A 12,433-nucleotide genomic window follows, 5' to 3' on the forward strand; every position below is an offset into this window, starting at 1 on the left:
ATGCGAGTAACATAGTTATTTTACGGTACATAATATTCTAGCAAATACTGGTATAGACCAATATATATAAAAATACAGACATACATCCACATTACATAATTACTACTTTAATACAGTGTACGATGCAAAGACGTGTGTTTTATTTAACTTCACTAGATCCTAGATAAGCGTGGTAGTTCTATATAGTTTTTTGTGTTGCAACATTAGTGTACGACATAATGTTACTGTTATTGTCCATATTGTCTTTCCTGTCCATGCACATGGATCCAGATCTCTATTGGTTAGAAAGATCAGGGTAATCAGCTGACTGCGTCTTTGCTTAGCCTAATTTTTAATTATATATGCAATATGGATATATGTAATTGAACAGAATTCCATGTCCGGTTTATCTGGTCAATTAGTTTTGTACCAATAGAAATAAATACTTAATGAGATCATATCTTTTTCCAACAGATGGTTGTCATTTTGATTTCATTAGCATAGTGATTTAAGCTAATTCTAATTTCACGAACACCTAGTTGAAGATATTCCTATACAATGTGTTTTACACAAACCAGACAATACACTGCATAAACTTTTAGCTAACACACAAAGTTTTTTTTTTTCAGTAAGTATACGTACAAGGAGTGCCTGTCAATCACATATTTTAGACACTTCAAATATGTGCATATTAAAACATCCTAACTTGAATGCGAATATTACTTTCTTGATTAAAGTGCTCAATTTAAGTTATCAAGCCTCTTAACGTTACTTTAATTTGCATGTTTTTGGCTTTACTTTACCAACTATAGTAAAATATATCTGACAGGAGAAATTTTACAAGAAATTGTATGTTAAAAAGAAGTTATATCAGTTTTCAATATTATTATTTTCTTGTTTTTAAATGTAAAATTAGTAAAGTTTTTTTAAAGTTCAAAAAAAAAAAAAAAATAAAAATAAAAATAAATAAATAAAAGAATAAAGTGGGGATACTGCTTTTTGTTGTCCAATGTCCGGAACAGAGTATTAACTTCGAAATGACGATTATTAACGTTTTCCAAGCTCCAGCTGTGCTGGCACTAATTAGTGTGCAGTAAGCTTTTGCATTGTCACTTAATGCTGAAAATCTTCCTTTCAACACAAGAAAATAAAATCACTACACACACACACAGATCCCATCGCGTTTCCTTATTTCATATCCCCACAACGACATTTCGGTTCCTCCCTAAGGATATCTCCTGCGCCTTCCTTCTGATCTGCTTAAGGCGACGAACCTTGGACCGTTCCTCTTCACTGATGGATTTCACTTGACAATTGCACTCCTCCTACACATTTTGACAGTGACACTTCTGGTCACCGCACTTCACCAACACAATTGTGTGAGTAGAATGTGTGCGTATATTAAATGTTTATATATCGGGTGATTCCGTTAGTCCGTACCAGGCCTTTAAATCGAAAACGGTCCGAGATATGTACAAACTGAAAAACACGTATCCCATTTGTTGCAAAGGACAACAGATCGAAGTAAAAAGTTTCGCCCCAGGGTCCCCCGCAGGGTCCCAGACGGGGCCCAACTCAAAATTGTCAAATGGAAAGAGAGAGGGGTCAAGTGGTATATCGCTTGAAAGCTCTTGTAAAAAGAAAGAAGCTACAGCAAGTCCCGATTCTCTACGATCACGCTATGCAACATGGCGGCGGGTCAAAATGTCATCAAAAGTTGCACTGAAAACAATATGGCCACCCCTATAAATCTGAAACGGGCAGCCAGACGGAAAAACTGAAAAACAAGTGTCTCATTATTTCAAAAGTACAACATATCACGGTAACCAGTTCTAGATATCCAGGCAGGGTCCACCTCCAAATTAGCAGTTGTTTGGTTGTGCTGGAGGGAAGACCCTGAACATTTTGAACAGCTATATTTCCTTGGTAACATACGTTTTCCAGGTACAATACTACAGAGACTGTTCAGTCCTGTTTCGTGACACTACTGAAGAGTGTTGTCTTGTCTCGTCTCGTAGTCAACACTGGTAACATACACAGTATGGAAATGGAAGCGTTATGGTGGACAGGTAAGCATATTATATTGAAACGTCTAACGTTGTTCTAAGAATTAATTTACCACTGCATAACGTACAAAGGATATATCATATTTACCTTGGAGACGGCAGCTGTCCGTTATGTAACAGGTGTGCACTTCACACAGCACGTTTTACCGAAATTGTCGTCCATGCACAGCAAGACAACGGTCCAGACGGCGATAATAATTATAGCCCACAGCTTCAAGCACTGCCTCTCCTATGCTTCGAAATGCGATCATTATACGTTGCCTCATATCTTCTGATGTAGTTGGTCTATTCGTGTAAACAAGCTCCTTGAGTCGACCCCAGAAATAATAGTCCATGCACGTAAGTTCTGGAGAGCGAGAGGGAAAAGAGTATTGGACCCTCTTCCTAACCAACGGTGCGGAAATAAAGTATTTAATGCACTTCTGCATATACGAACAGTATGTGCTGGACAACCATCCAATTGCATCCATATATTACGCCACACATGAAGTAGGATGTTTTCCAACAGTTGCGGTAGATGTTCTGTCAGGAATTGATGGAACAGAGCCGACGTTACATTTCCATCAATAAACCAGGGCCCAATTACATGTGTTCCAATGATACCACCCCACACATTGATGCTCCAACGTCTTTGTCGGTCGATCTGTAGTGTCCAGTGCGGATTGTCCGCAGCCCAATAATGCGCATTGTGTAGGTTGACATGACCATCACTTGTAATATTGCTTCGTCTGTCCACAGCACGTACATAGTGAAAAACGTTGGGTTTGTCCTCAATTTCTGACGGGCCCAATTACAAAACTGGAGGCGCTTATTACGGTCGGCATCTGTTAGCACCTGTCACAAGGAGATATGATACGGGTGGCGTTTATGCTTCCACAGTATACGCAGTACACTTGTTTGACTAATTCCGCGATCCTGGGCAATACCTCGTGAGGATGCATTAAGACGTACTTCGACAGCAGCCAAAACATCAATAACGACATCGTTGTCATCTACAATTGGAGCATGTTTGTGACCCTCATACTGAGGAGGTGTGCGCCCTGTTTGATTCAGACGATTTGCTAACCGTCGAAGCACATTATGGGAAATTGATTGTCGCTGTGGGAATCTTGCGTTATAAATTCGGGCTGCAGCTCTATAGTTTTGCCTACATTCCGCTAACACCATTAGCATGTCAAATGCCTCCCCGTTCGTATATGGCATTGTTCCAATACAATGCTATCTTTAGCCGACACTGTACTAATACACGATATTAGGGTAGTACGTGCCACCTTCTACAATGAAATGGAAGCCTTCTGACACACATACACACACACACACACAACTCAATTCGTAGCGTGTATTACTTTTGCACAGCGCAAATACTTCACTACAATTCGTACTAACGAGCCTTCAGCAAAGCCTGCTCAACTTGCTGTGGAACAAACTGTGTTCCAGCGTACCTCACGTTCGTGCCTTTCAATCCAAGGTTGTCTGCGACTGTTTCTCTCGAAAGGCGTATGTTTTGTACAACAAACAGAAACCAGCAAACAGCACAATCCAGTTGCAGTAATCGTTATCAAAGATGTGTATGTTTATTCATTTCGGTATTTCATTTGAAGATACACGTTTCACGACATTAATGTCTCATGAATTTCACTTTTACACGACGCATAGGAAAGAAAAGGGCAGGTAAGGACAGGGCTGGAACCTGCGTCAATCCCATTATTCGCCTGTTGTTACTGAGGAACACTGTGCTTAAGATAGGTATACAGACGAACTAGGTTGTGACATCATTCAAACCTAGGTCGAGAATTGGGGGGAAAATGCATTCTCGAACGGAAATAACACAATAACGCGGGGAGGGTCGCAACGTGACACTCGGGGATTGGCAAGATTTATGTCATTGGATATCACACGGCAAGTCCAGAATACAGATCTAGCCGTTTTGGGTTCTGGGCTGAATGCGGGCAAATGGTGCAAAACAGCATGTCCCCGGGGGAATTTTCCGTATAATTGCTTTACCCTGGACAGTTATGGTGTGCATCATGGAAACAAATAATCGCGTAGTGCACACAGCCGAAATATTTCGTCCGTTGCACTAGCCAGTCGGGAGGATACAGTGTTCAATTTCCTTGATCCCATAGTGTCGGAGGTCTGGGAGGGGAGAGGTCACCCTAAGAAGCAACATCACAACTACCGACAAAGGGCTTTCAAACACACATCCTGTGCGGACACCAAGGTCAAGATCTGGGAAGAGCCCCAGACCTCTTACAAAACAGATGCAGGAAACATTGGTAGAGCATGCTTGCCTCGTTCCACATCTCGAAGAATTCTGTGCAAGTAAAGTGAAAACAGTTGTTTTCTCCCGACCGACTAGTGTCATTGACTCAATATTTCGGCTGTGTGCACCACTCGCTGATGTGTTTTTATAATGAACAGCACAACTCTCCAGGGCTACCTGGCACTGTCCAGCAATTTTACCGCCAATTCCACTGGAATATGTGTTTTTCACATTCATTTCAATGCAACTTTTGATGACATTTTGACCCGCCGCCATTTTGCATAGGGTGATCGTAGAGAATCAGGACTTGTTGTGGCTTCTTTCTTTTTACAAGAGGTTTCAAGCGATATACCACTTGACCCCTCTTTCCATTTGACAATTTTGAGTTGGACCCCGTCTGGGACCCTGGGACCAAACTTTTTACTTCGCTCTGTTGTCCTTTGCAACTAATGGGGTAAGTTTGTACATATCTCGGACCGTTTTCGATTTAAAGGCCTGGTACGGATTAACGGAATCACCCGATATATATATATATATAATATATATATTTTCTTTGTAATGTAAATATTACAATTTATTTGAATTTTGAAATATATAAAATATGGTACATTTTTTTTTTCTCTAAATTTATATTTTCTCTAAAAACACAATCTATTACTGAAAAAATCATAACATAATATGATTATTTCTTGCAACTACTGGTCAAACAAGTGATAAAAATTAAATTTTAACTAATACAAGAATAAATAACATGTACATAAACAGAACAATCCTAAAGCAAATCACATAGTAGAGATAACTTTATATACAAATCAATTTCTTCTTCTTCAAGCATAATAAAATCAGATAACATAAAGAAAGGCGTTTTAAAGAAGAAAAATCTTCTCTAGCTCTTTACCTGGTGGTATGGTTCCTAATATAGAGGTTACATTACCTCTTTGCACTGCCATACTTATTCTCTGAATTAGGAAGATGCTTGCTATATCATCACCAGATAATTGAGTGATGCGTTTACCTACTTCCCTTATAAAGCTGAGGCCTTCTTTGCCCCAGGATCCACTGGATTCAATGGCAATGGGCACAAATTGGTACTTCTCTGGTAGGTTACTGTATTTTCTTCTTTTTTCTGTTTCCTTTCGACTGGTTACATTGCCCACTTGGAGTGAGGAGAAAGGAAGGTTAGAAGGGGCGAAAGTATCTGTGCATGTAAAATCCCAATTCAATGATTTGCCTCTCTTCCAAGGTATTCCAAGGGAAGAGTATATATATATTAAAGTGTTTATGTGACTTGAGCTGCATGCGTAAAAGTTTTGAACCTTAATGAGTTCAGAAACATGTACAGCTGAATTAACAAGTTTGTACTACAGAGTTTCAATAGAATTCAATCATTCCCTTGACATGCGCACTACATTTCACGCACAAAAATATGAAAATAACTTGTTCATCAAGAATTTGGGTATTTAATAAAGTTTATGTACTAGCAACTGCACTGTCAGTATTGCTTAGTTTGTCCACTGTGACTTGTGGTGACGTTTAGCTCTGCATCTTAGCGTATTTTATTATAAGTGTGTATAAGTCTAAGTGTCTTGAAGAATGTCCGTTGGAAGAAGTATGTGTTGTGTGTCACAGATAATTGAAATGTTTTTCCTCGTTTCTGGTTTTTCTTCGACCGACTTGAAATTTTGAGTTAGAAGATTTGTAATTCTTTCTCTTGGTTTAACTAGTTGTTCACTGTGTGTGGGCGTGTGACAAAACAACGACAGACGATCAGGTAGCAGCTAAGAGAACTATCCGTCTAGATATTTATTTATTTTAATTTTAGAAGCTTTTTTGAGAATAAAAGGTTTAGTGTGCGAAAATTTACGCAATCTTATACAGTTAAAGATACATTTTTAATTGAAGAACTTAACAAAACCACGCTGATAATTATATTCATAATTATAGAGAAAGTGAAGTAGCGTGTGTGTCCAACTTTGTCTCTAACCATGCATACAGTGTCTGTTAAACTGTATTGTTCGAAGGTCAACACATAGCTATGAGCTTGCAGTACATGTGTGGTGTGTGCTTCACGGCTCGTAAAGTGAACAGGTTTTGGGAAGAGTATATCAAGATATTTTCCCACGTGAAGTTTTCTGAGTCTAAAATTCAGAAATATTGCAACGAAAATGGATTAAGAACCACAAACCTTAGGTAAGTAAGACCTGTCGTTGAGAAGACGAACTCCAGACGCCTCTACGAGTATCATCTACCTGATAAAGGCTGGAAGTTTGTCGCCACACTGGATGAAGCGTGAATTTATATATCCGATTATGTTGAAAATTTGCGGCATTACTTACACTTCGATCGACCAAAAAGTCCGTCCAGAATTTATCCACCGATTCAAAGGAACTTTCTCGACAGGAATTATGGTCGTCGCGGGATATTGCTATAATGAAAAATTCACTATTCGTCAGGTGTCTGAAATCTGTAAAATCAACTCTACATACTACCAGCAACATATACTAACATTTATTTACACAAAAGATTTGCTATGTCTATATGACAGTGACATAAGCACAAGGATTGGATTTTTAGTAATGGCAACAACGGTATATCGTGAGAAGTAGAGTACTTACAAGGTTCGAAGTTCTATAGGCCCTCGATGTAATCACCAGCATTGTGAATCGCGTGTTCCCAGCGATGTGGAAGTCGCTGGATGCCGTTGGCAGTGCCTAATCTCTGGATAGTGCAGATGGAGCGATCGGTCGCCCGGAGATCATCAACTGTACGAAAGCGTGTCCCACGAAGTGGTTCCTTCATCTTCGGGAAGAGATGGTAGTCGCAGGGATTGAAATCTGGAGAATACGGGGGATGATACAGCACTTCCCAGCCCCAACGATTTAATAAATCAGTGATCGCACCTGCTGAATGTGCCCTTGCATTGTTATACAGAATAATAGGTGGGTTCATCAGGAAGTGGTGTCGTTTTCGTCTAACAGCTGCTCGTAGATTGTTTTGCAAAAAATTGCAGTAGTACTCTGCACTAACGGTGTGTCCTTGGGGGACGGTATGGTTTGTGATTACACCATCCCAGTCGTATTCAATGAAGAGCATAGCTTTCACATTGTTTGGGGTGTCCCGAACTGTTGTTTTTCTCGGTGACCCAGGATGACGCCACTCGTTTGATTGCCGTTTCAGCTGTGGTTCATACGATCTGGCCTAGGTCTCATCAATAGCGATGATCCGCCGTAAAAAGGTCTCACCTTCATGTTGATACCACTCCAAGTGTGTTCGAGCGGCATAATATCGCAGCCACTTGTGTTGTTGTCCAGTCAGATTATGTGGAACCCACCTTGAGGCAGTTTTACGCAATCCCAGGTTCTTCAGAATTTTCAGCACAGTCGAGTGCGTTAGTCCTGTATCGTTTGCCAATTGACGAATCGTGGCGTTTCGATCCGCTACCACTAACATTGTTCACGTTCTGCACATATTCTTCACTTACAGGAGGATGGTCTGAGCGAGGCATGTCTGTGACATTTTGTCGTCCGTCGTCGGTGACTTACCTTGATACTATACGGTATGGTAATGCACTTGCACCACAAACATCTTCCAATACTTCGTAGCACTGTTTTGCATTCCTACCTCTAGCGCATTCGATTTTCAACCAGCTCCTCTGATCTTCTCCAGATTTTGTGATTTTAAACCAGCACTCATGCAACGTGATTATAGTCCACGAGCACTTACTCAGAACTGCCTTCTAACTGCTGGCGCTGCGCGCCCATGGAGGGGAGGGCAGGCGAGTTCATGTACTCTGACGGAGGGTCGGTATCTATTCTACCGCTGGTATGAATTATAATGGATTGCTTTGTTCCCGACTATATGTATTGCAGTGTTGCCATTACTAAAATCCAACCCTTCCGTTCGTACCAAGTTAAGGCCTCATGATATATTATACATAACAGTTTCTGCAACAAATGGAGCCAGTCACTGGAATCAAGGCTACTTTATTTGAGGACATCCCATTGAAGTCACTAGATGCCAGGCAGTCATGGATTTGTACCGGTTGGTCTCCGGAAGAGAGCACTTTGCTTTCTTTTCGTCAGCACTAGCCACTATGGAAAGCCTGTAAAGCGGATTGGCAGAAGGTACACCTTCATGCGCTTCATGGAAGCCATCTGCGATGGAATTAGCTGTGTATCGCTTTTATCAAGACACACGGTGGTGATGCTGAGGTCAGCAGATAGTGGCGCCATGGCTTTTTCTCAGATAATTTCGACTGCAAATTTGGACACATGTACGTGTGTCAGTGTAGATTATAAATGAGTACTGGGTGAATATTGTTTGCAGAATACTTCTCTTGCCACGAGTGGAAGAACTGAGATTTTAATCTAGATAATAATTATTATAATAGATTTTTGATTATAAACCTGAAACATTACTCTACTTTTTTCATTGTTGCGAAGCAGTTTCCTAGTACCTTAGATCTTCCTATATCGTGTTGTGCTCTTTCACGTTGTTCCTGTCTCTTCAAATAATAGTATTTATTTCTTTAGATGAATTTGGAACTTAACATATTAAGTCTAGAGATGTATTTTTCAGTGTTTTTTCAGTAAAACAGAGGCAGAGTTCGACTTACTGTGCCAGCAAATACAACAGAAAATTGTGACGTCCGAAAAGCAGCCCTTGTTTGAACTATGTAACGAAAGACCGAGTAATTGGTCTCCATTAGAAGATGGAGCTGTAGGGTCTGTTGGAGCCACATCTCTTTATCGTAAGTTAAAAGGATATATTTTATTACAGTTCTTAGTTCAGTCATTGTACTTAAATGTGGATAAGTTCCTCATCGTACGAAATACTTTTTTTTTTTTTTTTTTTTTTTTAATTTTCTCGAAAACATGAACTTCGGTTGGGTTGCTGGACAAGAAGATATTATTCTGGTTTCCGGAAGGTGTTTCTCATTTCTTTGAGTTGACTGGAAGTGAAGAACAAAACTTACAACAAAATTCAAAGGTTAGTGAGATTATGTAATTTACTGATAGTACATTTCCACTTCTGATTTTGATACCTACTGTTCTAATAATATAACAATCTGAGCTACATTGCTTTGTATTCATCAAATCAAATATTGGCCACTTAAACCTATACATTATTCGGCGTAAGCTCTAAACTGCGATAAACAAAGCCACGTGAAACTAAATCTCGCTGATTTGCTGTTATCCTACTGACGCTTGTACTCCTCCGCAAAATAGTTCATGTGATTGCATTATTATTTTTACTATGAAGCTTCATATAAAACTGCTATATTATTATAAATTACAAAAAATATAATACGGATTATCTAATAATACTTCAATCGAGTGTGGCTAATGAAACAATAGAAATAAACACTAAGCATGCGCAGTAATTATGGCGCCAACTCAACTGTGGACGGGTGTTCTGCTTTTAAAGTCTGAAAGATGACTGGCATGAATCCCGGTTCCGCGAGTGTTGTACTGAAACACCAAGGCAAACCTTTACTCACTACTGTAAGCAACAATTGTTTACGAGCGAAATTCAAATACTTTTTTTTTTTTTTTAATCTTTCGAGTTTCTTTTCTGCTGCTGCTGTATCTGGACAACACGAGGCAGTATTGTCAGAATGCAGTGCACAATTTGCTCCTCCCCGTGGGAAGTGGGAGTGATACATCACTAGCCAATCGTATTTGTGACAAGCGGAAGGATACAAATATTTTGTTTATCGGAGTTTAGAGCTTACGCTGAACAATGTTTATATACTCGTATATTATTTATTTTTTTCAAAATGATTTTTAAGCTATCTCTAGCGAAGCAAAACTCTTGCTGACACTAATCTGCTTTAAAAAAACTTTCCCGACTTACTAAAACTAACTCTATGTCCTATGGAATTTGGAGGTTCAATGCCTCATTCACAGAAACTTTCTATTGACTTACGACGTTAGCCAACTGGATCTTATTTTCCATGTATTCCTATTTCTGCAAGATCCATCTTAATATTGTCCTCTCATCTGTGCCTAGGCCTTCCCAATGGTCATTTTCCGATTGGGTTTCCAATTAGTATTTTTTTTTTTTTTTAATTTTATTTTTATTTGGTCTATATGAGTCGGCCATCTGAGTCTCTTAACTTAATGACTCTAACAAGGATAGACAAACGATTTAAATTATGCATTTTCTCGTTGTCAAGTTTCCGCCATTTCCATTCCTATTCCTCTTGGGTCCTGATATTCGTTTCAGGATGTTATTTTTAAATATTTCATCCTACGTTTTCTTCTCAGACTAAGGGACCATGTTTCCCAATTATGCAGCATAAATGCATAATTTTCATTTTGTATATTTCTTCAAATTCCTCAACAGAATTTTTGAAGATAAAATAATTTGAATTAAATAATAACACGAATTCCAAGATTTAATCCACATTGAATTTCGACATGGATATAGTTTAATATTGGTAATGTTGATATACTAGATATTTAAAAACATATCCATAATTTGCACTTTTGCTCTTATGGCGAATCTCCATTATTTAATTTTCTCCGCAATTACTTCTACTAAGGAAAATCAACAAATCTGGTAAGGCATGATTTTGCCAGATCTTCCATTCGGTCTCTCAAAAAATTCAGTGGATCACTAGGGGAGAACCCCATGAATTGGCAAACGCGAATCAGCCAAATCTGTTAATTGGAGATCGCACATCCACTTACCAAAAGACAGACACTATTGTTCAATGATTGGTTGAGTAATGAGCATGAAATTGCATCAAGTGCAATCGAAGCGACCGCCAAGGGTACACTATATGATGTAATTGTGTGTACAAGTGCAACAGAAACTTTAAAGCAAGATTTACCGACGTACATGACGAGAATAACCAAGAGTGGAAATCTGTAGTAGAAGGCGATCTTGATTAATTCGTTAGTCATGTGGTTCCTCAAAGGCGTAGAACATGTTTTCTGAGCTCTCTGATCTTGGAATTTCAGAGAACTCACTGGCTACCCGGTGAAATCAAATGTCGTTACATACTTTACACTTGGCGGGCTCTTAGTTTGCACTCGATATGTTTTCGTGCTCGTTACTCCACAATGATTGAACAACAACGTCTGTTTTTAGATACGGAGAATGTGCTATCTCCAATTAACAGATTTGACTTATACATGTTTCGTCATCTCACGTTGTTCTCCTTTGATGACTTAACGAAAGTTGAAACAAAAAACGCTCTTGTATTTTGCGAGAAGTGCTAACTTATATAATAAGTTCTTAAACATTAAAAATAAGCTGAATGTAGATACGTTAGCAACAAGATAATTTAGATCTTATCTGTGATGTTTATTTATTCGTTCAACGTACTTTGATTGTATATTATTATTATTACTGGAACTGAAATTGTTAACAGCAATGGAGAAGAATGTAGGAGAATCGACCGTTTCCTATGTTTAAAGGTACCATCCCAGTATTCACGTGATAAAACAGGAAAAACCCTCGAAGAAGCTTAGTCAGTATGGCCATTCACCGTACTCAAATTATTCCCGATTGCGAAGTAAGAACGCTAGCTATTAATTTGTACTACAGGGTAAGAAATCATTTACTCTTTTCCTTTATTTACATATTCATTTAGTGGAGGTTCTCTGAAGCCATTTTGCACTATAAATAATTAACCATCAAACGTACAAACGAATTTTGGGGGAAAAGATTAGAAACGCCATTCTAGCAGTCCCTCGGAGTAGCTGAGATAAAAGCTAACATTGCTTCAACCAGAATGGTCAGCTGCTCAATTCGAGGACAGCTACGAGTTGCAAAGCGAACAGTTTCACATCTCTTTCGTGAGTTGCGAAGCGAACAGTTTCACATCTCTTTCGTTCCTGCTTTGTTCGACACGCAGTTCCCGTATTCGAGAGTAAGGATAGACGTATTCGGTAAAAGTTTGTCACCAAAACAGTAGTTCATGTTTTCTGTTCTTAATATTGTACTAAATATATACAAGTAAAGCAGCAGCTTAGCACTACTAGAGTGGTATATAATACTTTTAATTACTTAACGGAGTTGATACAGTCATACAAAATAATCTGCTACATAACTTGACAATGGAAAGTGATTAATAGAGACTGGAGACGACTTCTGGAAATTTATCAACGATACA

At 38.9% G+C, this 12,433-nt stretch overlaps 1 protein-coding gene across 8 annotated transcripts in view; it reads left to right on the forward strand.

The window, feature by feature from the left end:
• Positions 1–12,433, forward strand: part of Atg4a (Autophagy-related 4a) — a 440,329-nt gene that overhangs the window by 390,566 nt on the left and 37,330 nt on the right. For 6 of the 8 annotated variants that reach the window (XM_081769296.1, XM_081769295.1, XM_081769297.1 and 3 more), the window contains one exon: positions 8,887–9,058. The exons of 1 other annotated variant lie outside the window; for it this stretch is intronic. In XM_081769296.1, coding sequence (XP_081625422.1) covers positions 8,887–9,058 — 172 coding nt within the window. Of the gene's footprint in view, positions 1–8,886; positions 9,059–12,433 lie in introns of those variants that run through there. One more of the 8 variants, XM_081769303.1, reaches the window with a different exon arrangement.

Source organism: Thermobia domestica, chromosome 8, assembly GCF_964235325.1.
Source record: "Thermobia domestica chromosome 8, izTheDome1.hap1.1, whole genome shotgun sequence".
Lineage (NCBI taxonomy): Eukaryota > Metazoa > Arthropoda > Insecta > Zygentoma > Lepismatidae > Thermobia > Thermobia domestica.